A 27,902-nucleotide genomic window follows, 5' to 3' on the forward strand; every position below is an offset into this window, starting at 1 on the left:
TATATGTATTTATATTATATTTTAGATTAAGGTGTAGTGTTCAAACGGGATTGGACTGTGTTCTCTGTCCAGCTTTTATTTTAACAGCAACTTTAACATTCGAAACGAAGCTGTGCAAAATGTACTTTCATGCTAAATAACGTCCATATTACAGGACATCAAAGTGCACTTTCATTTTTGAACATGTGAGTTATGAAGGCTAAAAAGGGTCTGGTGGAGTCACACACACACACACACACACACACACACACACACACACACACACACACACACACACACAGTCGATGCTGTGGGCTTTCTGAGACAGATGGGGATGAGAGAAAAAGCACCGTGTGAAGAAGAGGGAGTGAAACAAGGACAGACCAGCAAAATACAGAGAACGAGAGAAAGAGCGAGGAGCAGAGGGGAGAGAAAAACGTTGAATGGATGCTTCAGCTGACGCTTCCTTCGACCAATCAGAGCAAATGTTTCCCTCCTCCTGCATCCAGCCACTGTGATTGGCCAGCAGGAGCCGAGCTGCAGAGAGAGAGAAGAACACAGAGAGAAAGGGAAGAAGCAGTCAGATGAAGACAGCTCTGTTCTTTACATGTACCGCTCTCTCTCTCTTTCATTCATTCTCCTCTGTCTCGCTCGTCCCGCTTTGTGCTGCTCCTGCTGCAGTTTGCTCGCCCATGATTATTTCTCATTCCTGAGGAGAGAGGGGTTTAATGCGATGGACCTGCTTCCCACCGACTGCTGCTGCTGCTGTTTACACCGCAGCATCATGGGAGCTGTAGTTTCCTCAGCAGCACAGGAGGACAGCTGATTAGCCAGGGATTGTGGGTTTTCAGAGTTTGGAGATGTGAGCTGGTGGGCGGACGAGGCTCAACAAACTCTCTCTCTCTCTCTCTTTCTTTCTATTCTCTCGCTGTCTTTCGTTCTCATGCTTTTGAACCCTCTTCTGCCCTTTTCCTTCCTCTCCTCTGCAGTTTCTTTCATCTGATCTCTGCATCTTATTCCTTTTCTTTTCCTGTCATACTCACCATTTTCTGCTCTCTGCTCCTCCTAACTCTGACCTGTCCGAGGGCAAAGGCAGAATGGGTTGCCGTCTCACTCGGACCAAGGTGAGTGAGCTTCTGCAGGTGTGTTTTGGGTCTGAGAGAGAGAGAGTGATAAACAAAGAGGGGGGTGAGAAAGAGAGGAGAACGAGGAGGAGGAGGAGGGTGGGTAAATGAGATGTGATGGCTGCTGGGATGACCTGCTCTCTGTTATATCACTGTGGAGATGTAGACACACACCTTTACTGTATGCACACACACACACTCCTGCTCACACGCACATGTACACAAATCCCTAACCCAGATATTACGAATGAACCCAGACAATAGCTGAGAGAGAAGCTCTGATGACTGAAGGCTAAAGGCTGTTATCTGACTGTGTGTGTGTGTGTGTGTGTGTGTGTGTGTGTGTGTGTGTGTGTGTGTGTGTGTGTGTGTGTGTGTGTGTGTGTGTGTGTGTGTGTGTGTGTTTCTGTAAAGGATGAGGAGGCAGAAAGAAAAGCAGTGAGTGAGCTGCACACACACGTCCAGGATTCATAAAGTATTCACATCCCTTCACTTTACACTCACATCTTTTTCAATGAGTCTCAGTCAGTGTTTCTTGCTTCTTGCAATTCTATTATTATTATTAATATTATGTAAAAATCAAACACTCCTGTTTGCCGTTTAAAAAGTATTCTAAAACTAATTTAGTCTTTTGTAGAAGCTTCTCTAGCAGCAGTGGTAGTTTCCAGTATTTTGGGTAAGAAGTGTATCTTATTCTCCTCGCAGAACCTCAGAACCTTAGTATGAAAGATGATTTCTGTGTCTAAAAACTGAGGCTACTGTAGATGTGCCTTGTAGTCTCTCTGATGGTCAGCAGGAGGTGAAGCCCGTGGCTGCAAAAACACTTCTCTGAAGATCTCCAAAAGTTGATTCTGTTCATTGGACGCAGAGTTTTGTGGGAGAAACGTTTCGTCACTCACCCAGGTGACTTCTTCAGTCTCAGCTGACTGCAGGTTTCCCCAGTCTTATAAACAGTACATTTGCATAATGACTGAAACCAGCCCACTGAAGGACCAACGGGCTGGGAGGTTTGACCTCCCAGCCCGTTGGTCCTTCAGTTCCTTCAGAAACGTTTCTCCCACAAAACGCTACGTCCAATGAACAGAATCAACTTTTGGAGATTTACTTTCCTGGATGGTTGAGAATGCATCAAGACACTTCTCTGAAGACTTTATTCTTTAATCGCCAGGTTTAAGTCTTTGTAAATTCGGGACCACTGTGGAATCAAAAGTTTAATAAATCAGGGTAATGTCATTGGCCAAGCTTAACCTTTAACTTAACACTAAGTTTGACAGCAGGACTGTTAACTATGGCTACGTAAACCTTTAAAATGCTGCCTGTGCTGGGTGCACTGAGGCTCTGGGTTTAAAGTCTGGACTTTACCTGTGACGCTGCAGCTGAAGGCACTCCAGTGTTGTCTGGTTGGTTTACTCCAGGTCTCTGTGGTACTGAAAGGTGAACCCACTCAGGTCTCTGTGTTTGTGCTGCTGAGATGCACCCCTATAGCATGATGATGCCTCCACCGTGCTTAGCTGCACCAGTGGGTTCACTGAGTGATGATCAGTGCCTGGGAGTTTGTGTCTCATCAAATCAACAAATCTCTTTGCACTTTGTCCTTTAAATGCAGTTTGACAAACTCCAAGCAGGCTGTCACGAGTGTTTTACCCACAGTGGCTCCAGTCTCACTGCTGTGCTGAAGCAAAGGCCTGATTTGCAGAGATCAGCTGAGGTCACGTCCAGCAGGTTATCTCATCTCTGCAGAGAACGTCTCAGTGCTGTGTGTGTCCTGAAATGAAGCATGCTTTGTTCTTTTCATTCCTATAAATAAGTTATATTTACACATGCAATGCTATGAATGTGTGCTTCACTTAAAGCCATTATGGTGGTGTTTACATGAGAACTTGTTCATTATTAATTGGAGGTTTGTAAAACCAGGGAGAAACAAGTGTAACCTTTTCAGAGTTGTTAGTGCGCCTGTAGACTGTTTGGTGGTGTTTTCATTGTTGTTACTTAATAACTTGATTAACAAAATTAATTTGTGGTCTTGTATTTGTCAGCAGCGCGTTCAGGCAGAGAAGCTGTGGTTGGAAATGTGCTGGATTAACTTCAAACAGCCTCATCAGGCACTTCATGCATGGGTCAAATACAGCTTCAGAGAGCTGCTGGTCTGATGTCTGCTGAAGATGAAGACCTGACACTCCGAGGCTAATCTTTGATTTGATCTGCAAGCCCAGAAAAACGTTTGAGCTGGTTGCACTTCCAGAATCTAGACGTGAGCTGAAGTGCTGTGAATGTTTCACTAAGAGATCTTCTCTTAATCCTGACTATGTAAGAATGTGCACGAGACACCCAGACTACTCAGTTCAGACGGTTATTTTTCACAAGCCTGAGGGGCCATAAAGAGCAAGTAATTAAAACCCAATCTCATTTGCATGAGATCAAATCTGAGCAAATGCTCCTGCGTAAAAGGAGCCATAAAGCCTACACAGGAGAAAGGGAACCGGGGGACTGTGGCTCAGGTCTCAAGCTTCGTTTTGCTTTGTTTTTTACTCGCTGTTTGATGAAGTTTAAGAAGACGTTCACGGTCTTTACCTGTAGAAAAACTATGTTATGCTGATGCTGACGGGTCTTGATCAACTGTCCATATGTGAGACGTTGGGAGTGAGTACAGATGCATCCCCATTTTAGCAGCACGAAACTAGAAATGAAGATTAAGGAGGGTTAGAAAAGGAATCCAAGGAACAGGCCTGCACTAAATCACCCAATCATGATCGTGATTGCGGGCCATTATTTACAAGATAAAGATCATGTTGCATCAAATATGAAGTGAAAGTAGAAGTTTAGACCATGCATTCATCATCTGTCGATCTACAAATACACCTGCGCACCTAAAGCATCTGTTTCATTATCACACAGCGTTTGGTTTTGAAATCTTTAGTATTTTTTGCTGGTTATTTCGAACAGTCTGTAACTGTAGATTTGGATTTTCGCTGTTTTCTTCCTCCCATCTGCGTAACTTTGTGCTGAACATTGGGGGGTTAAGATCTCTGTCTAAATAAATAAATAAATGTGGGTAAATTCCCAGATGATTAAACATGCAACTATTGTGCTGGTAATAACTGAAATGAGTAAAGAAAATCAACAGCCTATTTATGCAAGATAATTCATCATTATACTGGTTGGATCTGATTATTGGGGGGTCATAACCCCCCTAACCCTCCTGGAAATAAGGCCCCTGCTTCCCCCCTGTGACAAAAAAATCAAGTTTGTCATCTGACTTACTGAAGCAGTGAGGGATGAGTCATCCAGCGTTTCTGTTCCGGTCTCCATATTTCCATCAGAATTCTGCACAAAACCTTAAACCATCATTCCAGACATTATTTTATTTCATTTTGCAGAAAGATAAATATTTAATCTTATGTTAATTAACCCCATAATTTCCCTAATTAGTTTTGAGCTCGTTGGCAGCGATCTGAATATAGGTCAGCATGTTTTTCCTTCTTTATGTGCCTCTAATAAACTGACTTCACAGATATGGAGCATCTTATCTGACTCTACAAAGATCTTTTTCTTTTCTTAACCCAAAACCTGCCAACCGCGACTTCCGTTGGTGACTACTGTATAAGAGGGGGAAAAGAAAATCACTCTCTTAAAAGCTTTTAACACTCTATTATCCACGTAAAGCCTGAATAGCACAAGGAAACATTAAGAAGAGCGCTCCAGCTCTACAGACCAGCCATCACTGGGAGTTTTTCTTGGAAAGTGTTCCCGTTTGTCTTGGTGACTGAGCGCTCCTCCTTCCTGCTCGCTGCCTGTTGTAGCAAGAAGCCACATCTCAGTAATTGTTGTCAGCGAGTTAGCCGTGTTTTCATTTAGCACCACATCTCCTGGCTGAACGCCTCAATGATCAAAAGGCTCGCCTTCATGCGGAGCTGAACAATCTGCAGCATGAATGTTTTCTGGCTCCTGTTCATCTCAGAACTCTGGAACATACGATTATCTGGGAACGCATGTCGGAGAGGGTTTTCTCCTGGATGCGCTGACGCTGTGGTGCATGTAAACAAACACCTTATCAGATGATGCGCAGCGCAGCACACACACACACACACACACACACACACACACACACACACACACACACACACACACACACACACACACACACACACACACACACACAGGTAAAACAGGCAGAGACAAACAGAGGAGGGAGGTCATAACTCAAGCTGATGCCTGCTGAGGTGACCTGATCAGTGCACTTCATGAACACATGAGACATGAAATGCTGCGTGTTTACAGACAGTCACTACACATATCAGTCTACACGAGACTTTAAATAGAGACCAGAGAGGAAAACACGAGTTGTTGTAATAAGGAGACCGGTGCCCGCTTGGATTGTAAGAATCAAACCTCCAGTAAGGGGAATTAAAAGTAATCTGTTACATTACAGTTCAATTCAATTCATTTGTATTTATATGGCATCAAGTCACAACAATAGTCAGCTCAATGTGCTTCATACTGATCCTACAGAGACAGCAATCAGACGAGCCTGTGTGAGCAGGCACGTGGCGACAGTGGGAAGGAAAAACTCCCTTTTAACAGGAAGAAACCTCTGACAGAACCAGGCTCAGGGAGGGGCGGGGCCATCTGCTGCAACCGGTTGGGGTGAGAGGAAGTAGACAAGACAAAAGACACACTGTGGAAGAGAGACAGAGATTAATAGCAACCAATGATTGAATGCAGAGAGGTCTATAAACACATAGTGAGTGAAGGATGTAGTGACAGATATGTGAGTTTTTTAATACATTCTTTAAAGTTTTATTTTAACCAGCCTCTAAACTTTGTTGAACACTCCAAAGAACAACTCTTTGAATGAACTTAAAATAATTGTGGGAAGGATTTCCACTTTAAGAAATAGCTTTCCAATAGTATTAAGTGCTTTTGTTGGACTAACGTGATTGCACGGTTTGCATCAACTCAATCAACTGCAGTGAATAAGCTCATCATTAATTAAGTTGGAATAACAGAATTAAATAATGCTAAATTAAACTATTTGATCACGTGAAAGTCCTTTCCATGACTTTAATATTATTAAGATAAGATGGGGCCTGATTATTTAAGACCTTGTATGTGAGGAGCAGGATTTTGAATTCTGGATTTAACAGGAAGCCAAAACAGGAGAAATCTGCTCTCTCTTTCTAGTCCCTGTCAGGACTCTTGCTGCAGCATTTTGGATCAGCTGAAGGCTTTTCAGCGAGTTTTTTGGACATCCTGATAATAATGAATTACAGTCGTCCAGCCTGGAAGTAATAAATGCATGAACTAGTTTTTCAGCGTCACTCTGAGACAGGATATTTCTAACTTTAGAGATGTTGCACAAATGGAAGAACGCAGTCTTACATATTTGTTTAATATGTGCGTTGAAGGACATGTCCTGGTCAAAAATGACTCCACGGTTCCTCACAGCGTTACTGGAGGCCAAGGTAATGCCATCCAGAGTAAGAATCTGCTTAGATACCATATTTCTAAGATTTTCAGGGCCGAGTACAATAACCTCAGTTTTATCTGAATTAAGAAGCAGAAAGTTAGCGGCCATCCAGGTCTTTATGTCTTTAAGACATTCCTGCAGTTTAACTCATTGGTGTGTGTTATCTGGCTTCATGGACAGATAGAGCTGGGTGTCATCAGCATAGCAGTGTAAATGTATGCTATGTCTTCTAATGATGCTGCCTAAGGGAAGCATGTATAATGTAAACAGAATTGGTCCTAGCACTGAACCCTGTGGAACTCCATAATTAACCTCAGTGTGTGAAGAGGACTCTTTACCTTTAATAATAAAATATTGTGGTCGACAGTATCAAACACTGCACTAAGTTCTAGCAGGACAGGGCAAGCGTTAGTTACGCTGGTCCCTACTTAAAAAGGTGAAACTGTATGTTGGCTCAGAAACAGCTTTACATGAAATATTTTATACATATAAATGAATTTATGTGCAAAATTACATCTGCTGATATTTGTACAAATGTATTCGTTCAACCACTTAAATTAACACTCTATGGCCTTGGTAACTCCTTGACATGTATTTGTCAAGAAATAAGGCATTAATTTCTTTATGTGGGCTGTAGTTTATTGCTAGTCTGATATCATGTTTTTATGTAATAGATCATTCTCAGGTCCGAGGGTTAACTCAACTTAATGACACATTAAGTTTTGTGCTATTTAGTTAAACATACACAATAAATTGTAGTTTCCAACAGATCAGTAAACAGCTTTGATATAGCACTATATTTGCTGGACAGTATATTTAATAATTATTAACTGTGCTCATTATTTGGTCCGTTTTTAGCCTCTTCTTCAAAGTTTACAGTTTCAGCCAACATGTTTCAAAAGGCACAGCATTTTCGTTGAATGTGAACTGATAATGTTTCTGGTTTTTCCTTCAACTTTGATTCTACGAGTTGTACCGACAGTTTTATCATCATCATCAACCTAAAGAATTATTATAATCCATGCACCAACCTACATTGTAGACTCCTCCACTTCAGCCTTGCACTACACTACAGTATTTGAGGAGTAGCTCCAGTACTGGAAGAAGAAGGGATTTCCTCTCACTGTGTCTGATCAAACAGGCCCACATTTAGAGATTTTTGAACACCATGAAACTATCCCCCAATGACACCGGTAATGTCATGCCTTATTTATGATTGCTGCTTTGGTTGTGCTGCACGCCCAATGAGAGCCACATTTTTTGATGCTGTTTTAGTATCTCCCTCCATTTAGTCTGAGGATTTCTGAGTTTCTGAGCTGATCACCAAAATGACAATCCAGACCAACATGATTACACACTTTTGCAACTTTCATCAGTTGTCTATATCCTTTCATTAGTTACATCTTATACATATCACTAGGATAGTTTTACAACTGCCATGAAATTTACCTTCAGGGAATCAGCTAATGCCAGAATCTGTTCAGGCATGGGCCAAAACTCGTGGTCAGCAATTTCATTTTCTCTGAGTTTAGTTGGAGGAAATTAATTTTTGACCTTGCAAAGGAAGTCCTTAAGACATTGACATTGATATATCTGTAAGTAATTAACATAAGAAATACAACTTGAACCATGCATCTCACTTACATGCTCTATGAGGATGTGAGGATATATAAGGAGAACAAGACTGGGCCTGAAACTGACCCCTGTGGAACATCTGACAGGCTAATAAGATTTAAACGATGAGAAAACAGTACCAGATAATTCAAATCTAATGCTTCAGTCTGTCCATAAAAATCCGTATCAATCAGCAATCAGCAAAAATTCCAATCAAAAGAGCCAACAAGAGGTGATTACTGTCCTTAACTCGTGCCGTCTCACGACCCCTATAGATCCCTGTGTGGACCCATCCAAAAATCTTTTGTCTTGTGTGCACAGTAGGTATTTTTTCCTAAATAGATTTTCCATCAATAACTACACTACTCCAGGGAGATGAAGAGATTGACAAGACTACTTTGAGGCTAGGCATGCAGGAAAGGCTTAGTAGCTGTGTGTGAGACTGGGCATTAAGAAAGGAGAAAAAGACTGGGAAGGAAAATCAGGCTGGAAAGGATGTGCAGCAAGTTAGGGTGGTTAACCACAGACATGTGCAAATGAGTGAAGAGAGTGTGTCTAGAAGATGGGAGCTGATGAATGCAGAAAATTAGCGAGGTGAGGGGACAGATGGAGGACAATGAACTACACAGGATCAGTAAGGAGGAAGTGGAGATGTCTAAGAAAGAGGGCACTGGCAAGGACAAGTGCAGAGGAGGCATAGTGGATATATTAGACAAAGGATGCTGACTATGGAGATGTAAGAAGGAGGAAAAGACCCCAGAGAGGATTCGTGAATGCTGTGAAGGAGGACGTGCAGAGGTTTGGTGTGGCAGAGGAGGATGCTGGGGATAGGGTCAGATGGATGCTGTGGCGAGCCCTAAAGAGCGCAGCCAAAAGAAGAAGAACCAACACGATTGTGCCCAGGATGTCATTTCAACTTCATCCCACTGGTGCTGTGACTGAATCGGTCCATATTGACTCTCTGCTCACATGCCAGGTGAAAGCTCAAGGTTTTTCTTGGAGACGATCAGCAGGATCTTCTTTCATGGCCCCTAAAGCTGCATGTGAATGTTTGACCTGTCTGTGCTGACAGCGCTTTAACATGAAACAGAGCAGAAAGCCAGGCTTTGTGCGTGATCGGAGGAATCTAAGGCTGCAAAGCAGGGCGTGGCATGTGACTGCACAGAGACTGACAGTTTGACATAAAAGAGTGGTGCTGCTGCTCTGTCCTCCCCGTGGCTGCACAGTACACTGTGTCAGCGGCATAATTCACAAATCACTGATCAAACATGGATTCTGATAATTATAACTGAGATAAATCACATGATAACAAATTTAGATGCTTTCAGATAAAGCCTCCATGTTCGTACCAGAACATTTCAGGGTTTTGTCCAATCATTTCATAAAAAACGACCTTCTTTGTGTGTACGACACAAAAGAAAATGTGACTCACTTCCACTTCACCCAAATCACAGAGCTCATGATCTATTTTGCTCCTGAGTATTTCTGCATCTGTCAGGCTGCATAGTCAGAGGACGAACACCACCTCAACTATAGATTTTCAGCTCATCAGCAGCATGTATATGTTACTGTGAAGCCTTACGTGTGCTTTATTTTGGGTTCAGCAAGATGTCGTTTAACCTTTTTTCTTTAAAAAAAGCACAAGTTTATTTTTAATGGTTTTAACACTACATTAAATGATGTACGTTGATATGCAGCACATTAGCCAACGACATCAGGCTCTTACAAATCTGAATAGAGTTCCAGTTTTGTGATGTCACAGAAGCTCAGACTGACGTTAGGTGTGAGCATCAGTGGTCTGATGGTTCGTTAACAACCTGAGAAATCAGTCTGCTGTCAGTCAGACGTTTGGTCCTATTTTTACTGACTAAGAAAGCCAGGCTACCACGATGAAACTTACCTGTTTATCCAAAACGTGAGCCAGTCCCACCGACTCCTCTGTTGAAATGCCCAAATTAACATGTTGGTCTCCTGCTACAAAACACAGTTTTGGTTCTGGGTATGTTGGAAGTTGTTTTTGTTGTTGACTCTTCCTGGACTTAGAAGGAAAATCGGCTCTAAGCTGTCTGACAGACCTCGGCTCAGCTGGAGTCTCTTTCCAGCTGTGTTTGTGTTGTTGGTGCCTTTTTGGAGCAGTTTAAAACTCTGATATTTAATCAGTGTGACTAAATAGCATCTGGCAGCAGCTTTGTATCGTTTACCTGAAATAGAAAACTGATGCTAAGTCTTTGCACTAAAGCTGTGGAAAGTGTTTTTCCCAGGCTAATTCTCATAGCGTGTCCTTAAGGCACTTGACATGTGACTTCATGTATAATAATACTTGTAAAATGAAAATGATATGGGACAGGATGATGTGTGAAATGATTTTCCTGCTGCCCAAATCGTTTGATTTTGCAGCATCTTTGTTTTTCATTGTTGTATTTTGCACACCCGCCTTTTTCCAACCACAGACGAGTCACAGCCATTTTTAGCTGTCCAGCGTGGATATTTTCATGAATGTTTATAAAGTTATATTGTCTTTTTACCATATTTCAGTTACAAGTTTTTAATGCCAGAAGTTTGGCTTGATTAATATCTTTCCAACTATACCAAAGGCAAAAACACACGCTCAGTTCGCCTTTGTGAGCAAATAACAGTGGTGTTCCTGAGACCAGCAGCACAAATGAACCGGGTTGTGTGTTGCCAGGTTGCACTGACAGATGGGTATAAACTGTATTTAGTGTGTGGACCGTGTTTCTGGCAACACGACAAACACGTAAGACTTACTAATATGTGTTTACCAATTATTTTTTTTAAAAGTCAGAGATTCTGGGAGATTCCTGAGGAAACAGCTGGCATGCATGGTCTTAAAGAAACGGGAAAAATCGGGGGAAATGTGTGTGTTGCACTTTATGGTTTATGTGCCAATAAGCTGTTAATAATACTGTGAGCACAGTGCATGTTACCATGTAGACGAATGAATCGACTTGAAGAGCAGACTGAGTGACCTTTGACCTTTGATGCTTCATGTTCATTTAAGTATTTAAGCAAACAAAGAATAAACCTATCGGTGAACAGGCCGTGAAGTTACAGAACAGATTTGTAGCATCAATGGACGATTCAGCATCCCATCCTGAAGATTTGGATAATCGTTCATCAATGAATGGGGTGGAGCCTCAAACTGCACCATTAATGCAGACTTGGCATCCGATCCTGAAGATCTGCGTAATCTGGGCTTGAGCTTTGCACTAATCTGAAAGTTAAAGGCCCTCAGAGAAGAGTATTGGATCTTTACAGGTTTAAATGTATTTGACACTGTGGTCAGTGATGCAGCCTTTTCAGATCATTATTGTGTCGTGTTTAAAATCACTGGTAAAGATGAAGTTATCAACGTATCAGTGACAATACCTGTCCACAGTTTATTGAGGCTTATATACCTCCATCATCTTTGCTTTTGGATTCTGCTGATGATCTTGTAAATGTTTTTACCTTAGTCTGCTCACTGTTATGGATACTGTTGCTCCAATTAAGACCAAAATTATCCGTGGAGGGAAAAGATCAATGATTTAATGGTTAGAACTCAGAACAGGAAGTGCAGACAGGCTGAATGTAGGTGGAGGAAAACTAAAGTGCAGGCTCATTACAATATTAATAAAGACATCTTCAGATTTATAATCAAAAGTAAAAAATGGGCATGACAGTCCTTTTTCTCAAAGATCATCAATAACAATGTCAATAACACTCGTGTTTTATTTAGTTTATTGATAGACTAACAAAAACTTTGCCACCACTTCCTTCTGAGTTATCGTCTAATAAACCATGTAATGATTTTGCAGCATTTTTTACTGAGAAAATACAAAAGACAAGTCAACCAGTTGGTGTTTCCATTTCAAGAGACATAGTAATAACATAATAACTTAATAATAAACCTTTAAACCTCATATCTTTGACAGAAATTGCTAAATAGATGAAATCTACAACTTTCTCCTTTGATATATTGCCCACTAATACTACAGATAGATAATACATCTCTGCAATCACAGCATTTTACTAAGACCCTGAAAAATGCAGTAATAAAACCTCTTTTAAAAAAGTCCAACTTGGATGTCTCAGTAATTAGTAATTACCAGCTGATATCTAAATTAACGTTTTTGGCAAAGGTTATTGAGACGGTTGTTTACCAGCAAATTCCCTCAGAACAATCTTCTCAGTGTCTGGATTCTGACCCCATCATAGCGCTGACACCACTCTTATCACAGTTTTATTCAGCGTAATAGTGATGCATCAAAAGTTACAGTCATAGCAGTGCTTCATCTCAGTGCTGCTTGATAGGCTGGAGAAACGGGTGGGACTCTCAGGAACTGCGCTTAATTGGTTTGAATTTTATTTGACAAATTCAGATTTTTTTTGTCATTTTACAACCATAATTCTGACCAAATAAAGGTCACGTGTGGGTTCCTCAGGGTTCTGTTGTTGGACTGCTTCCTTTTAATATTTATATGCTTTCTTTAGCTCAGATTATGGAGCTCAGTGTTGGGAAGGTTGCTTTTAAAATGTATTCCACTACAGATTACAGAATGAGAGTAACATACGTTTGTGGAATAAAACAAAGAGTGTATTATTTGAAATCAGGATTAAAACCTTTTTTCTGTAGCTTTTACATAAAATATAAACTTTATTGCATTTTTGTTTCGTCCTAATGCTTTTATCTTTTCATCTCTGAACGTTGAGCAGCTTTTGTATGAAAGATGCTGTATAAATAAATTTGACTCTCTTGTATCATCTACTTTAAAAGACAGCAGGCTGAGTATCAGACTTGTTTTTATCTTTATAGCCTAGTTTGACATTTTGCATTGCAGTGACTCGCGCTCTGATGATCAAACTTTGGTGGACCCAGATTCACCAAGCCTTCCTCATGTGACACTTGTTTTCTCTTGTTGCATGCTAACTGTGATTTTGTGCTGAGAATGACGAATGTCTGCATTCTGCAGAGTTTTGCACTTTGAGACTGAAAACTGAGTCAAAGCATCACAAACAGCAGAGAGCAACGGATAGATGAAGGGAGGGGAGAGAGATCAGTCTGTGTTACTGTCAAAGTGCAGTGGAGCGCGACACACTTCTCCAGGGTACAGCACATCACTCTCTGACTGCTCTGTGAGCCTGTGTGTGTGTGTGTGTGTGTGTGTGTGTGTGTGTGTGTGTGTGTGTGTGTGTGTGTGTGTGTGTGTGTGTGTGTGTGAGAGAGACCTCATGCCTTGTACTGAGAGAGTAAAGACTCCAGTGCTGGTCCAGAGGTTACGGGGGGCTGAATCCTGACCTAGATGCCGCCTCTCTGTAACTTCGCTGCATCTTAACTTTCACATGTGACGTTCCAACACAAGGCTGCACCGTTACACGGGGGTTTTGTTATCACTTGGCTTTAGCCGACCTAATGACTGCCTGTCCTTCGGAGCGTGAGTGGTCCTTTTATGCTCTGACTGGACAGGACGATCCACTCTGGACAGAGTGAGCTTGCTTGATCTTATTTGTTGTATTTTAATAAATAAAATGGTATACAGCACTGAAAAAGCTAATTCTAAATTAAATAATTGGGAATTAATAAAGAAACTTCTCATATTTAAAATCTGTATGATCAGGTCTCATTTTATCCTAAGTTAAAGTTAAACCTTGATTTGACTGTTAACATCGTTGCTGTTATTTTTCAAAATCATATCTTCATTAATTAATTTGTAAAAATGAGATATTGTGATCAGCCTGATCTCCAGACTTGTGTTATTTTCGAGGTCTAGCCAAACAAAATCTCAGCCAATGTTTCTCCTTCAGAAACGAGCAGCAGAGAATATTTACTGAGTCGAAGCTTTTTCATTATTATCTCAAATCTTCCCAGTCTGGCGTCTCAGTGTTTATCGTGCGTCTCTGGTACAGCTGGCCTTATTTGTATGTGAGTCACTCAACTGAAATCTTTCTCGATTTTTCAGTGAACTCGTCTTTGTTCCATTTATAAACTCAGGCCTCCATTATGCTGGTTTCAGTTCTATTGAACTCTCCATCATTCAGCCTTTCACGTCTAACACTTCCTTATTTAGGGAAGCGTTCAATAGTTTGCAGCATTACTTGTTGATTTTCACAGTTTTTCTTAATAGCATAATTAAAACAACAAAGGCAAATCTTTTTGTCTTTTACTGTGTGAATTCATTTGCATCCATATAGAGAAAAGTCATCTGAAGGGGCTTTATAGACTGAGGTACCCGACACTGTTAGTGCAGGGCTCGCTGAGCAGAGGAGCCAAATGCAAGACCCCGGAGGCAAAGAGACTAAAATTCTTTGACCAGGCAGAGGTCGTGCACGGGTCAGCTAGCAGAGCAAATAATTCCAGCAAGGGGCAGGCAAAAGAGAGAATCCAAAAAGGCCGTGCACAAGATCATCAGGAACATGAGGAATGCTTAAAGCACTGGGAACTGCCGGAAAACCAAACCTTTAAAAAGATGAGGGGATCAGGCAAAGGAACAAAGAGAAGCAGGGGGAGACACAGCTGATTGGCTGACTGGGAACAGGTGTGGCTAATTAAACAGGTGATGGCAGGGCTGAAAAAATAAGGGAAAACTGTCAAAGGAATACTACAAGAATACTCAGGAACCAAAGATTACAAAATAAAATAGGACTGATTTATAATGATTGGATCTCCTGTGAGCCAGCAGCTGGGGATGGTGGGGAGGAAGAACGTGCTTTTAACAGGAGATCTTTAGTAGAACCGGGGTCAGGGAGAGGCAGTTATCTGCTTTTAAACTTGAAGGGAAAGAAAAGAGAAAAGATGAGCGTGCAGTAGAGGGAGAGGCGTTTTTTCCTTCTCGACTTTCTGTGTTTGTAGTTTAGTTTCAGGGCATTTAAATTCAGCACAACTCTGTCACGCTCACCTATAGACCGCATGCATCCAAAGACATACACAGTCGTGTTAATGCAGCCTGCATTAACACTCTCTGTTTATAAGGTCTATGCTAACTGTTCTGAACATCGGTGCTGTCAGTGTATTCATAGTGAGTTTGCATGGTTGTTGGAGAAAATGTGATATCGTGACAGCTCTACAGAGGCAAGGTTAGCATAAAAATTTCTGTGTGACTGAGGATAGACTCAAACTCGCTGAAGGAAGTTTTGCTTCAGTTCACCCCTGACTACAACCTAAACATACCTAATGAAATAAAAGAGAAGAATAAACTCCTAACTCAGCAAAATAGAAGAAATAGAGGATTACACAGAGATGCCACCCACCTCTACCAAACCTGGACTGTTGCATTTTTGGGCAGATATCAGTTAACATCCTACACACAGGCTGAGTGACTAGTTTGCTTGCTGGCTGGAGGTGGAAAGAGGAGAGCCCACAGGAGCTGGAGGGAAGCCAGCGTTCAAGCGTCAGGCCTGCAGCAAGCTAAAACAGCAACCAATCAGCCGAGCTCACCTGCATCCCACAGATATGAAAGCAGGGTCATCCTGGAGGTAGAGCGAGATCAGCATGAACATGCACAGGAGCCTGGACAGCAGTACCAGTGTGTTTACACGATCTATTCATCACCCAGTGGTTTTATTTGTCTGGTGTAATAACTATTCCAGTTTACATGAATACTGCATGGAGCCTTCTGAGACACAGCTGATGGTGTCATAGAGGGTCATCGGTCAGAGGCTTTATATTCAATAAACATCTGTTTCCATTAAAAAACACACTCACAGTAAACACAGTAAACACAGTACTAAAGGAAAAACTTTGCTGCAGTTCCAAACTTTTCTCTTTTGTTATCCAACTTATGCAAAATGGCTCGTTTTTTTATATAAAGACAGTGTGAATCATTTGCCACTTTATGTAACGCAATTGTAGTCAGGCATGCCAAACAGTTGGATCAAAAGCACTGACTGACCTTGTATTGGAGGCCAAACTCCCACTTTGCCTCTGTGTCTTTATGCAGCCTATCTGCTTTATCACTACTCCACAAAATACTGCGATGTTTCACGGCAGAAACCTCGGGTGGCTGAAAATATAAATAATGGTTTATAGAAGGAACCAAATTACTGATGTTCATTTCCACTTTTTCTTAAGCTTGCAGTGCTTTCATGTTTTTTTGGTCTTTAGGCTAAAACTCGTGAACCTGCTCACCACCGACACCGAGAGGAGCTTCACTACGTGGACGAGTATGGCCAGCCGGTCGCTGTGCAGGTCGAAGCTAAAAGGGGGCATGGTCACAGGAGGCGAAGGTCCCATTGTGCAATTGAGTGCAGCGTCCCCACCGAGAGACACTGGGAGGCCCTGAGAGCCATGGGGCTGATGGAGGGAGAGGAAAGTCAGGGAGACGGCTACACTGCAGGGTACGTACTCCTGTCGTATTCTGACAGCATCATTTTTGTGATTTAAGTAAAAAACATTTCAGTTTTCTTTACTTTTAAGGAGCCAAGATCTGACTTGATAACCAAGTCAGCGCCCCAACCCCATACGTTCATGACAATAGAGAAATTTGTGTTTTTCACAGTATGAGAGACTTTTATAGAGAAGGAAAAGAATTAAATGGTGCAAAGTTTGGAACCTAGGTCCGATTTTGGGAATAAGGTGTTTGCAAACTGGATAAGATGTTGGCCGTAGGACTAAAAGATGGCAAGAGGATGAGTTGAAAGTTTGAAGCTAAACTAAGGAAAGTGGAAATGAACTTCTTTACGTTTCTTGAAGATGTTTTCACCTCTTATCCGAATCATTATCAGCAGAGGTTTCAGGTGAAACCATTGTGAGTCCCTGCGTCACGCTATCATGTAACTTATTGAGACCAACAGACACAAGATGTGAGTGGAAGTTAAGGCGCCTGGGAAGGGATCTCAAAACTGGATTATAGGTGGCAGACAGTTGGATATTTTGTATCACATTTTCACAAATAGATATCAAATTGAAAACAAATGGTTAGATATCTTTTTGTTATTCTCAAGGAAATAAAACTAATCTGGTTGTAGATATCTATCTGAACTCTAAGAATAAGTTTATACATGGTGTGGAAGGCCTTCCCAGCAGTGGACATGGATGGCTTAGTTGAAAGAAACCATCTGAACGACGGCCATCCTTGAACAGAAGGGCGTGGCTTACGACACCAACTGTCTGCCACCTATAATCCAATTTCGAGATCCCTTCCCAGGCGACTTAACACCCACTCACCCTGATAATGGTTTCACCCGGTCTCTGCTGATAATGAGCCACACCCTTTTTCACACCTCATGATCAGTTAATGGGTCAACGAGCCTCTCAAGGGAGATCTCCCACTAGGGCTTAAAATCTGGGACTCTCCACCATTTGGTCTTAGAACTGGTGAAGCTTTTCAGATGAGAGATGAAACATCCAGTTGCTTTTCATTCCAAGCTCCTTAGTTTACCATGACCTGGATGACTGAGAACCTACACGGACAACTAAAGTAAACTTTCACCACAAAGCAGATAATGTGGGTTCGGGATCAAGGATGAGAACACGTATCATAAAAACTTTTAGAAAAGTTTTGGGGATGAGCTGACGTGTAACGACTGCAACGAAAAACACCAAAATAAATCCTATGCCTCTGTTTGCATGATATGTCAGATTGAAGGACAATGTGTCTTTTTTACTTGAGGGTTTGGGGCAAATTGAGTTTGCAAGATCAGCACGATGCTCCATCGAGTGTCTCTCTCATGGCCATGGAAGGTTGTTCTCCTGAAGTACCTGTCTGCTTAGAACATGAAGACTATACATGTATTGTTTTTATTTAAGCAGGTATATATGACACTTTTACTGGAGCGTCCTACATTCTTATTGAATTCCTCTTCCTCATAAAATATAAAGTGACCTGATCTCTTTCACTACACAGGCCTTATTATGGTCACATGACTGTGTCACCTGACCTATACTCTCCCAATGGTCACATGATGATGCCACCTGATGCCTACCCACCCAATGGATACCTCCCCAGATCATCAAATGACCAGCACCCAGGCAACAACTACCTGCCCAGTGTGTCCTACAGCTTAGACCACCTGGACAGACTGGACTACCGGGTAACTTGTTTTTGTTTACAACACCATTTTATTCTGAAATATCACTTGAATGTGTTCGTCTAAAATATGACGCTAGCTGCGATCTTTCCAGATTGTTCCATAAATCGGCCCTTAAAAACATCTGACTGAACTCCTCTTCAAGGTCACGTCTGGGAGACTTTCAGCACTAAAGTTAACTCATGACCCTCTCCAATGAAGACACACTAGTTTCCTTTCTCACCTTTGTTTCTATTTCAGGGCCAAGAAATGTTGCACTACCAGCCTAACTCTGAGAGCTGTCTGATTGGCTGTTACGGTGCAGAAGAGGTGGACCCGACAATTTTTCCCAGACAGGTAACTGGTTTCAGTATCAAGGCTATGCCCTCTTCTCAGACCTATCCCTGTCTCTGTTATACTGTTTCTCTAACTATTCCATTTTTTATTAGTAAATGTTGCAGTTATGGAGCATTTGCAGCATATTTTGCAGTTTGATTTGGAAAAAAAACCTCAGTTTAAATTCTTTTATTTTCTCTTTAGTCGGACTATCGTCAGCCCTGGAGGTCTGAACGTCCTCTTGGCTACCTTCCCCTCAGTGAGCTTGACAGCGGGTTAGGCTGTGGCCCCGACAGCCCACACAACCGGATAGCGCTCTCCGAAGCTGAGACAGATGCCATGTCATCACTGCCTGGCCACACCCCTTCCTCTCAAGGATCCTCCTCTTCCTCAGAGTCCCTAATCTCCTCCGAACCCAGCGACTCAGGCTTCCACAGTGTCAGCACTGGGGAGCACAGACGGCTACACAAGATTCACGGAGGCCACACTCACCGGCAAGCTCACCATCTTCGTTCAGGCCACTCCCCTCGTGAGCAGAGAGGACGCTGGGATTTGGAGTCGATTCCTGAGACGACTCCGATGACCCAACCTGGAGTACCAAAAGCATCCCATTGCTCTGTGGGTAACAGCACGACCACAACAGTTCACTTCCACAGAGCTGAGAGGAGTCCCACTTTACCTCGTCACCGTTCACCACCCTCACCCTCTATCGGTTAGTAAAACACAGTAAAATAATTGGGAAAATCTCCACTTTTAGTCATTTTAATTTGTCTGTCCACACCTATGTCTGATCTGTCAAAGTTTTGAGCTATGGCTTCATCACAGTCCAACCAGAGGTCAAAGTGACTTTAGCGTCGGGTGTCTTTTCTTCTTATCCCTGTTTTCCTGAAAAACATAACTACATCAACACAGAATTATCAGGTTTACACCCTCCAATCAAATAGCTAAATTTGCGTCTGAAAATTAAGGCAGGGACAAAGCTTCAGTTCCTTGAACGATCACTTGAGGCGGCTCCAACAGCTCATGTTAAAATGCCCAACTCTACAGCATCACAAAGGTAGGTTAACAGCTGGGTAGAGTTTTGTCTATAGATGGATTTCTTCACGTAAGCTACACATCAGGTTTAAAATCCATCCATTTAGATACAGCAAAGGCTCAAAGTTAGGGGAGTGGCCACTTTGACAGAGTGCTGACACAGGTAATAGTAGCTGTTAGCTATTCGCTGGACCTCACATTCTAGAATTAATGAGAACAGCCTCTCTGCTGTGTTTGTATCTCCTGCATCGATCGCTGCAGACCATCCAAGAAGTCTACTCTTCAGTGTTGCTGAAGTAAAGACTTTGGTGAAGCATAACTTACCACTGATAAGCACGTATGTTTGCTGGTGTGATGTACCCATAGTCTATGAATCAATCTTGCTCAGCAAGCTGATAATTTGGCCACGCTACCATCTCATTCAAACATAGTCACTTTTAGTAGATGGACAAAGTGCTAACAGAAACCAATCTGCAATGTCACGGTGGCTAAATCCCTCTTTTATTCATAAAGTCTCAGACTTTCTCATTGTGAGGGAGAGAAATGCTTAAATGTCTTGACTGAGAGCCAACATTTCAACGTGTAGTTTCCACATTTGCTTGTTTATATAACAAACCGTGCACTGCATCGTGGTATTGTTGTGCTGACTTTCTAGCAAAATAGCATTAAGTCACCAGCTCAGTGTCTCGGATCCTTAATGCACCACGACCTGACAAACTTGCGTCTCACCTCATATGTTTATAATCCAGGTTCAGGTGAGTGTTTCTGGGGTTGTAGGACAGAGATGCCCGTCAAGCATATTTCAGTATATCCAAAAACACTCTTGCAGACACATATCTAACGCCTAATCACAGCTTTCTTTGAACAGGTTGTCGTACAGAGCCTTGTCAGCGGAGGGCGCTATGGTTGGAGCAGCAGCAGCACAGAGGAGGCGGGACTGTAGAGGGTCCAGGTAGGAGTCGAACAATAACAGATTTGAGTGAAGGACAGCGACGGCGCAGGGCGAGCCATCCCAACATGACAGATCCAAACACAGCCCAGACAAACCAGCCAGACACAACCAGCAATGCACTGGGGCCCAGGAGCAGGGCCAGCTATCCCAACAACTGTCACCCTGCTAGTCATCTGAGCATAGACAAAACGAGTCTGACCAATCATCAGAACACAATGAGAAACAGCCCGGGCTCAAACCGCAGCAGGGAGGAGGACTCGCTCTCTAAGAGCCCTGGATCCGGCTCCAGTGGCATGTCAGACTGGCGTGGCATTCAGACCCTCGGGAACCGCCCTGGCAGGCCAAAGGGCACGTGCAGTCCTTTCTACAGCACTCTTGGAGCGCCGCAACGTAGTCCTCGCTCTCCACCCTCACCTCGCTCCAGACTGTCCAATCAGAGGTCAGTCAGGAATCAGCTGCTCAGGGCCCGAGCGTACCGTCTGGCCAGGGAACGCAGTGAGGTCACCACAGACGAGGAGGTGCGAGGAGAAGGAGGCAGACTAGGGGAGGAGGAAGGAGACGATGGACGGTTGGCGGGGCGATACTGGAGCCGGACGGAAAGAAGACGCCACCTGGCGCTGTCACGCCAACACCGAGAGAGGAGAGGAGGTGGGGAGGAGCAAACTGGGGGCATTCAGGGGTCACTGTCATCTCAGACGGTGCTGGAACTGAGCCACATGAAGCAGAACCGACTGAGGAACAGCAAGCTGCTCGATGATTGGACAACGGTGGAGGAGCTGTTGACTCACGGGACTCGAGTGGAGAGCGACAGCCAGCTTTGTCCCAGCCCACTGCTGTCGGTCACTACTGTCTGATGGGAACGCAATACGTCATCGTTTACTGATCACACTGAACAAAACCTCCAAGATCACTCAGACCCAGATTCATTAAATGTGTGTGTTGGAAACAGCAAACTTCATGGTCACTCACGCCTCAGTTACACATAGAAATCATATTTTAATATATATTTCAAAACAAAACTTTGTGTATTGGGACACAATTTGCAAGATTTGCCAACATAAATCTCACTGAATATCCTTTAAGTCCTCATAAAGAGAAAAATTAAGACAAAAGTTTACACCTTTCAGTAATCAGTTCTCCAAGGTACGCTGCCATTCAAAGAAATATATAACTCTGAACGTTAGATTACAAATCCATATATCTGGGATTAAAATACCAAGAATTATATACGTTTTTTCGGGAAGATTACCTTTCTCTCTTTGCTCCATTCATGTTTTTTAAAGGTTTAATGGCCACGATACACTGTCATAATATTTCATAAATTCTACTATAGCTACTCTATCTGAAAGAACCGTAGAAGATAAGCTGATGTTGACTTGCAGGGACTAAAGTTTGAACATTTCCGTCACACCGAGTAAAGACGTAAAGGAAAAAACTTCTGAGCTAAAATTCTACTCAGACATCCAAATGGTTTCTGGTGACCCACTAAGGATTAGAGCTTGGGTTTGGCGACGCTTCAGCTTGATGCTAAACAAGCACATTTCAGAAACTAGAAAAAGGCGAAAACCCACCCAGAACCCTAAATGGGTCTCCAGTTTCCCGGCGGAAGTTAAGAGGTTACATTAGACTCACATCACACTCTCAGTGAATCTGGATCTCAGCTGTGTTATTTAATATCTGATAGGAAGTTCTGACTCATTTGATGATGCGTCAGAGCTCTTCAAATGCATCTGGGTTTATAAAAACAACCGAAGAGCAGAAAAAAAGCGTGGTCAGATCCAAAACGGGGGCTCAGAGGGAGAAAGCTCTCTGCAGAAAAGGCTAAATGAACACAAATGTTGATGATCATTCCAGTCCTGGAGACGGTCAGCCTTCCTGAGCTCAGTTTCAGCAACACAACCATCTGCAGAGAGCCTCTAATCAAGGGCCTGCTATAAAAATGACTCTCTGCTGTTTTGAACGAGTAAATAGACTCTAAAGAGCTGCATGAGCTTCAAACTCTTAACTCGCACGATGAACTGGTCAGATCCTTCACACACCAGACCGCCTGCGACCGGCATCAAATATCACACCACTGGATGTGTTGCCTTGTGGAAACGTGTCTCTGCTCCTTTTCTAGTTGACCGCCTTTGTTTCTGTGCCATAAAATGTCAAAGTCGACTGTGTGAAGCAACAAAACTGCTCGCTCTAAGCTTGTTAGAGGATTTCTGCACCTTTATGATCAAACAGCCTCTAAATCCTCTAAGATGCTGTTTCAACACACCGTCGTTTCACTGGCGTATCCTGGGTGGTTTACCGTTTTAATCTCCACGCACTCCCACAGACTCGGAGTGTAAATAAATGCGGCGCCATCGAGAGGCCTCGCAAGTCTCTGTGCAGCGCTGTGTTCAGCTGAATCTCCACTTTGCACACTTCTCACATTTGGTTCTCCAGTCCCGATGATTCATCTATAAATTGATGATGAATATTATGATTTTTGAAGCTGCAGTGCAGAACACATCCTGGTGTCAGAGTGTCGGATTTGTTGATTTTCTTTCTCTCGTATGACATTCTTGCAGAGTTAAGTCCAAAATCCTAATGTTCTGTGTTTCAAATACGTGGGTCAGACATGGAAATCAAACAGGACAGATGTATCATATCTACCGTAGCCCTGAGAGCGCTCCACTGATAACAAATCTGTCAGTGCGCAGTTACTTTGGTAAATATGGAGATCACGATTATTTAACACAATTACTGACTGACTTTGGACAACTTTATATTTAAGGACAAATACAAACAACAGCAGGCCGTCCACACCACGTATGAACTTCTCAAATCCAGGTTCGTTTTATTCCGTTAACAAAAAGATGTCTATGACATTATTTTCAATTTGATATTTTTTTGTGAAGACTTGATACAAAATATCCAATTTGGCTCTTTGTTCAACACTAAAGAATACAAATGAAAACCCCACATCCAATAACACCTTCATGTTCATCCATCTGTATGTTTTTCAGTAATCCTAACATTCAAACTGAACCAGTTATTTATTTATTGTTTGTAAAAGTCATTATTTGAAAACAACCTTTTGAATTTTTAAACATAACTCAAATTTAAATATAATGAAATAATGAAAGTAAAGTTTATTTTCCTGGTAAACGCCTGTCTGAGTACTGAGTTATATTTTTAACACACAAACAATTATTTTTTTTATGTAACGTACCAAAAGCATAAAACATTTGTCCCTCAGAAATCCTGCGGCTTCATCGTCATCCATCAGTTTATCAAATAAATTCTTTCTGTGTAACATGGGACAAAGAAAAGTAACAAATCCACACAGAGGCCACATGCAGCACATGGTTGGGAATTTTGGGAATGTTGGGAGTTTTGCATAGAAATTATTACGATTGTACTTCAGTTTCAAATGTTATAAAGCAAAATCTCCAAATCTGAAAGCACACCTGAGATAACACCTTGTGACCTCACAGGTGTCCAGTTAACCAGGATACCCATTTTCCCTTGTTTCTCAGAGAGCGTAGGGGGCGCTCATGAGTTATTCCATAATCAGTGGAGCTCGATGTAGATGAAGAAAAAGACCAGTTCTACTGGAGAAAGCATTTTTCTTTGGCGAGTTTCCATGATGTTCTTAAAAGACGTCTTTGAGCCAACAGATTTACTTTTATTTATTTATTTTATTTTTTCAAGAGTTTTACAGTTTTGTGTTGCAGTAAATCTGAGAAAGCTTTACAGCTTTTGAAGTGGGACGCAACCAGTAGCTTCTTATATACAAATGGAAGTTTCCATTGTTGTTAAGCTACGCTTCCCACAACCATCGAGAAAGTACGCCCCGTCCTTAAACGACCGATGCATAATTTAGAAAAAATAAAAATCAAAGGAGAGATAAAAGAGTCGTTTCATATCAAATCTGGCATATTATCAGTGTTGTGTTAGAAATACTAAAATAAAAATAGCCTTTTTGTCTTTAAACGGGTGTAAATAAACGTGTTAGCTGTTGAGCTTCATTTACACATATTCAGGATTGGCTCACGATCGCCCCCTACTGCTCACCTGGCTGGATTCCTGGTGGAAATACCAGGAAGTAGACTCTTCTAGACTGGCTCTATTTCTAATCTTTTAGCCGGGCCTAGCTAAGCTAACTACATTCTGGCAATAATTTCATAACCATTAGAGACATGAGAGAACTATCAGTCTTATCACACAGGAGGCAAAAACACTATATTCTTGTGAGCTGTTGCATCTGAAATCTGTGAAAACACAACACTGATGATACTACACAAACACGGTACATGAATGAGTACAGGTACATATCACTACACGTCAGCTGTTAGCTGCAAATTCAGTCTAATTATTGTACTTTTAATTCTGTAAACGCGTAATTGAGACTTTGTTCCAGCCTGTCAGATTATCAGTGATGACGTTCAGGTAGATTTTCAGATCAGAGAGGATGATTAAATATCAAGATATCAAGGTTTCTGTTATCTTGTCACAAGGGCTGCTGTGAGCCAATGTGACTGCAGGCACCTTTGAAGGAAGCTGGTGGTTTCAACAATCTAAGAAATGTTTATCAGGGTTAAATGTTATGATTTAATAATGTGTCATAATCTAACTGTTCAATGCAATTTTGTTAAATATGAGAAAATGTCTGTTTATTTTCATATTTCATGGGAAGATTTGGAAGAAAGTGAGTTTCAAAGGTTGGTCCTGTCAAACGAATATATCTGAGGGTTTTTTCTAAGCAGTGTGTGTGTGTGTGTGTGTGTGTGTGTGTGTGTGTGTGTGTGTGTGTGTGTGTGTGTGTGTGTGTGTGTGTGTGTGAAGAAGAGTGAATTTGCTGGTTTGTTGGCAGTGATTATCCAAAGATAACAGGGTAACTTTGGTTTGTGGACAATCTAGAATATCTCTGTACCGTGTAAAAGTATATTTTATAATCATAGTAGTTTTCTATACTTTATCCTTTATTTTGCCTTGAATAGATTACTTCTGCTTTACACCAACATCCTGCTGTGCTAGTGTGTGTACATACATGTTAGCGTATTGAGTGTTGCATATACAAGCGCTAATATTACAGTCAAAGCCTAGCATGCTAACACCTGATTAGCACAGAACAAGTGTTTCATTGATTGCCTAAACTGCTGTTTGTGCTAAAACTGTCGTCCTGTGTTTGTTTTTCTTTTTTGTGTGTGTGTGGGGGGGGGGGGTGTTACAGCCTGGGCTTTTATTTGGATCGGACATCTGACAGGCAGCGCTAATAATTAAAATTGTTAAGCTAAAGCAGAGCCAAAAACTGGACATGCTTGGGATTGCTACAGGTACTTATCTTGTGAATTTTAATAACAATAAGAATTTAATTAAATATGTAAATAATTTGTTAATACTTAGCTAGTGTCAATGCCAGTTTGTCCAGAACCTCCGAGGCCGGACGAAAGTCTGTCTCCAAACTTCTTCCAGACCAAAGAGAATCCTAAAAAGGGAAGATAAGTTTGCTAACTGTGATTCCTTAAAGCTTCTTGAGATTTTGCCAACTCCAGTCAGCTGAGCTTTTGCTTTGAACATGAACAACTTTCAAGGAAATTTGCTCTTTCCTTTTTTTCTTGGGTTCAGATGATCATCAGAGTGGAAGCCTATCTTAGCACGGAAAAGTAAAGAGAAACCAAGTCTGGTGCTCCAGTGCCACTGGTATATTTACTTCTACCTTCATAGTGCTTATCATGGCTGTGTGCAATTCATGAAGATTTCATAGTTTTCAAAAGATGCTGCATCCTTGAAAAACTCTCGGGAGGTCAAAACAAGCTACTTTGCAAAGAGTGCCATTTATTTTTGCCACGTTTGTTGGGCTGAAATACCAAACGGCTGTTCAGTCAGTAAAGTCATGAACACGTTTCTCTGAACCCTGCCAGGTCCTCCTGAAACTAGACTAAGTAAAGGACAAGTCTTCACTGTCAAAGGTAAGTACAAAAATCTTACACTGGTTATAGTTACATAATGTTGATCCGTGGTTTTAATTTCAGTCGTGAAATCTTCGTTACATACATATGTAACAAAGTGGCAAATAACAGAAATAAATATTCCTGCTTTGACTGTGAAATTAAAACCACAGGTTTAATTATGTAACTATAACCAGTGTAAGATGTTTGTACTTACCTTTGACAGTGAAGACTTGTCCTTTACTTAGTCTAGTTTTAGTCGACTAAACATTATTGGATCATCTTAGACTAAATCTGAAGTTGACTAAAATATAAAGTGTAAAAATGTAAAAGTTGCTGCACACAGTTTACGAAGCGTTAAATTTACTCTTCTCTTCCTCCCAAGCTTTGACATGTTGTCGGAGCATGTGAGCGTAATCCCGCCCCCCAGATCAAACTGTGCACGTCTAACTCCGCTGCACAACATGTAGTCGCTATTCATCAACAAAAGTGTCAATAAATTTCAATCTAGTTTTTGTCAAAATTAACAAAATGAACACAGACGTTGAGCCATCTGTTTTCAGCATGGGATGATCGGACACGTTAAGCTTCTAGATTAGAAGTTAGGAGTTACTAGAAAACTCCAAACACAGACGAGCATGTAAATTAGAAATTTGTGGTTTTAATTCTTTTCTCTTCTGCGTAGTGTCAGCCATGTTTGTCACCGAGGACAGGTTTTAGATCAGACGCCATGGTGCCACAGGCAGCAGACAGTAACCGCTGAACAAAAAGCAGTTCCATCAAGAAACCATGAGCGTGGTAACTTTAGAGGTTGTTTCAGGGTTGTTAGCGATATCCTGGTTCCAGTCTCAAAAGAAAAGAGAAATGAGCAAATTTCCACAAATGTTTGACCGTTTATTTAGTGGCTATTGGTGAATTCTTTTAAACACAAAGTATGCTTCAGCACATTTTGAGGATTGCGGTTAGAGAGTAAATGACCCTTCATGTTCTTCAGGTTGTGCGAATCTGTTCATGCATCTTCGCCGATTTTGTGTGCAATAATCTGAGGTCGTGTTGCCAAACTTCTCACTGCAGTCTGTGGCAGGTTGATTCTGAGGGACTGCATCCTTCTGCACAACTGCACTGTAACGCCTGGTGCTCAGGTCGTGTCTGCGTGACGTCAGGAAGCGAGTTTATGTGTGATGAACTACTGACGAGACGGTGTCGATTATTTTTTCAGATTGTGTTTTCATGAACCCTGTGACCTCACAAATGTGACAGAAAATCTGAATCATGATGTCTGTGAAACTGTTGCAGCTGTGAGAGATTTCTGCTGGTTTGATCGATCACCCAGAACTCCTGTAAAGAAATGTCAGTAAACTGTGAACATTTAAACATGCGTGTTGTGAGTTGTGTGTCTTTAAGTTTTAAGTGAATAGTGTGGACAAATGTTTTGGACGTGGCCTTTTCCTCTGGGGCGAACCAGGTTT

General features: G+C 41.8%; 1 protein-coding gene across 1 annotated transcript; it reads left to right on the forward strand.

The window, feature by feature from the left end:
* Positions 1-541: 541 nt before the first annotated feature.
* LOC113013589 (uncharacterized) lies at positions 542-27,811 on the forward strand. The gene is made up of 6 exons (XM_026154605.2): positions 542-1,103; positions 16,283-16,515; positions 18,024-18,210; positions 18,448-18,543; positions 18,727-19,234; positions 20,426-27,811. The coding sequence occupies exons 1-6, from the start codon at positions 1,077-1,079 to the stop codon at positions 21,361-21,363; spliced, it is 1,989 nt and encodes a 662-aa protein (XP_026010390.2). The 5' UTR covers positions 542-1,076; the 3' UTR covers positions 21,364-27,811.
* The last annotated feature ends 91 nt before the right edge of the window (positions 27,812-27,902 follow it).

The sequence above is a fragment of the Astatotilapia calliptera genome, chromosome 20, assembly GCF_964374335.1.
Source record: "Astatotilapia calliptera chromosome 20, fAstCal68.1, whole genome shotgun sequence".
Taxonomy (NCBI): Eukaryota; Metazoa; Chordata; class Actinopteri; order Cichliformes; family Cichlidae; genus Astatotilapia; species Astatotilapia calliptera.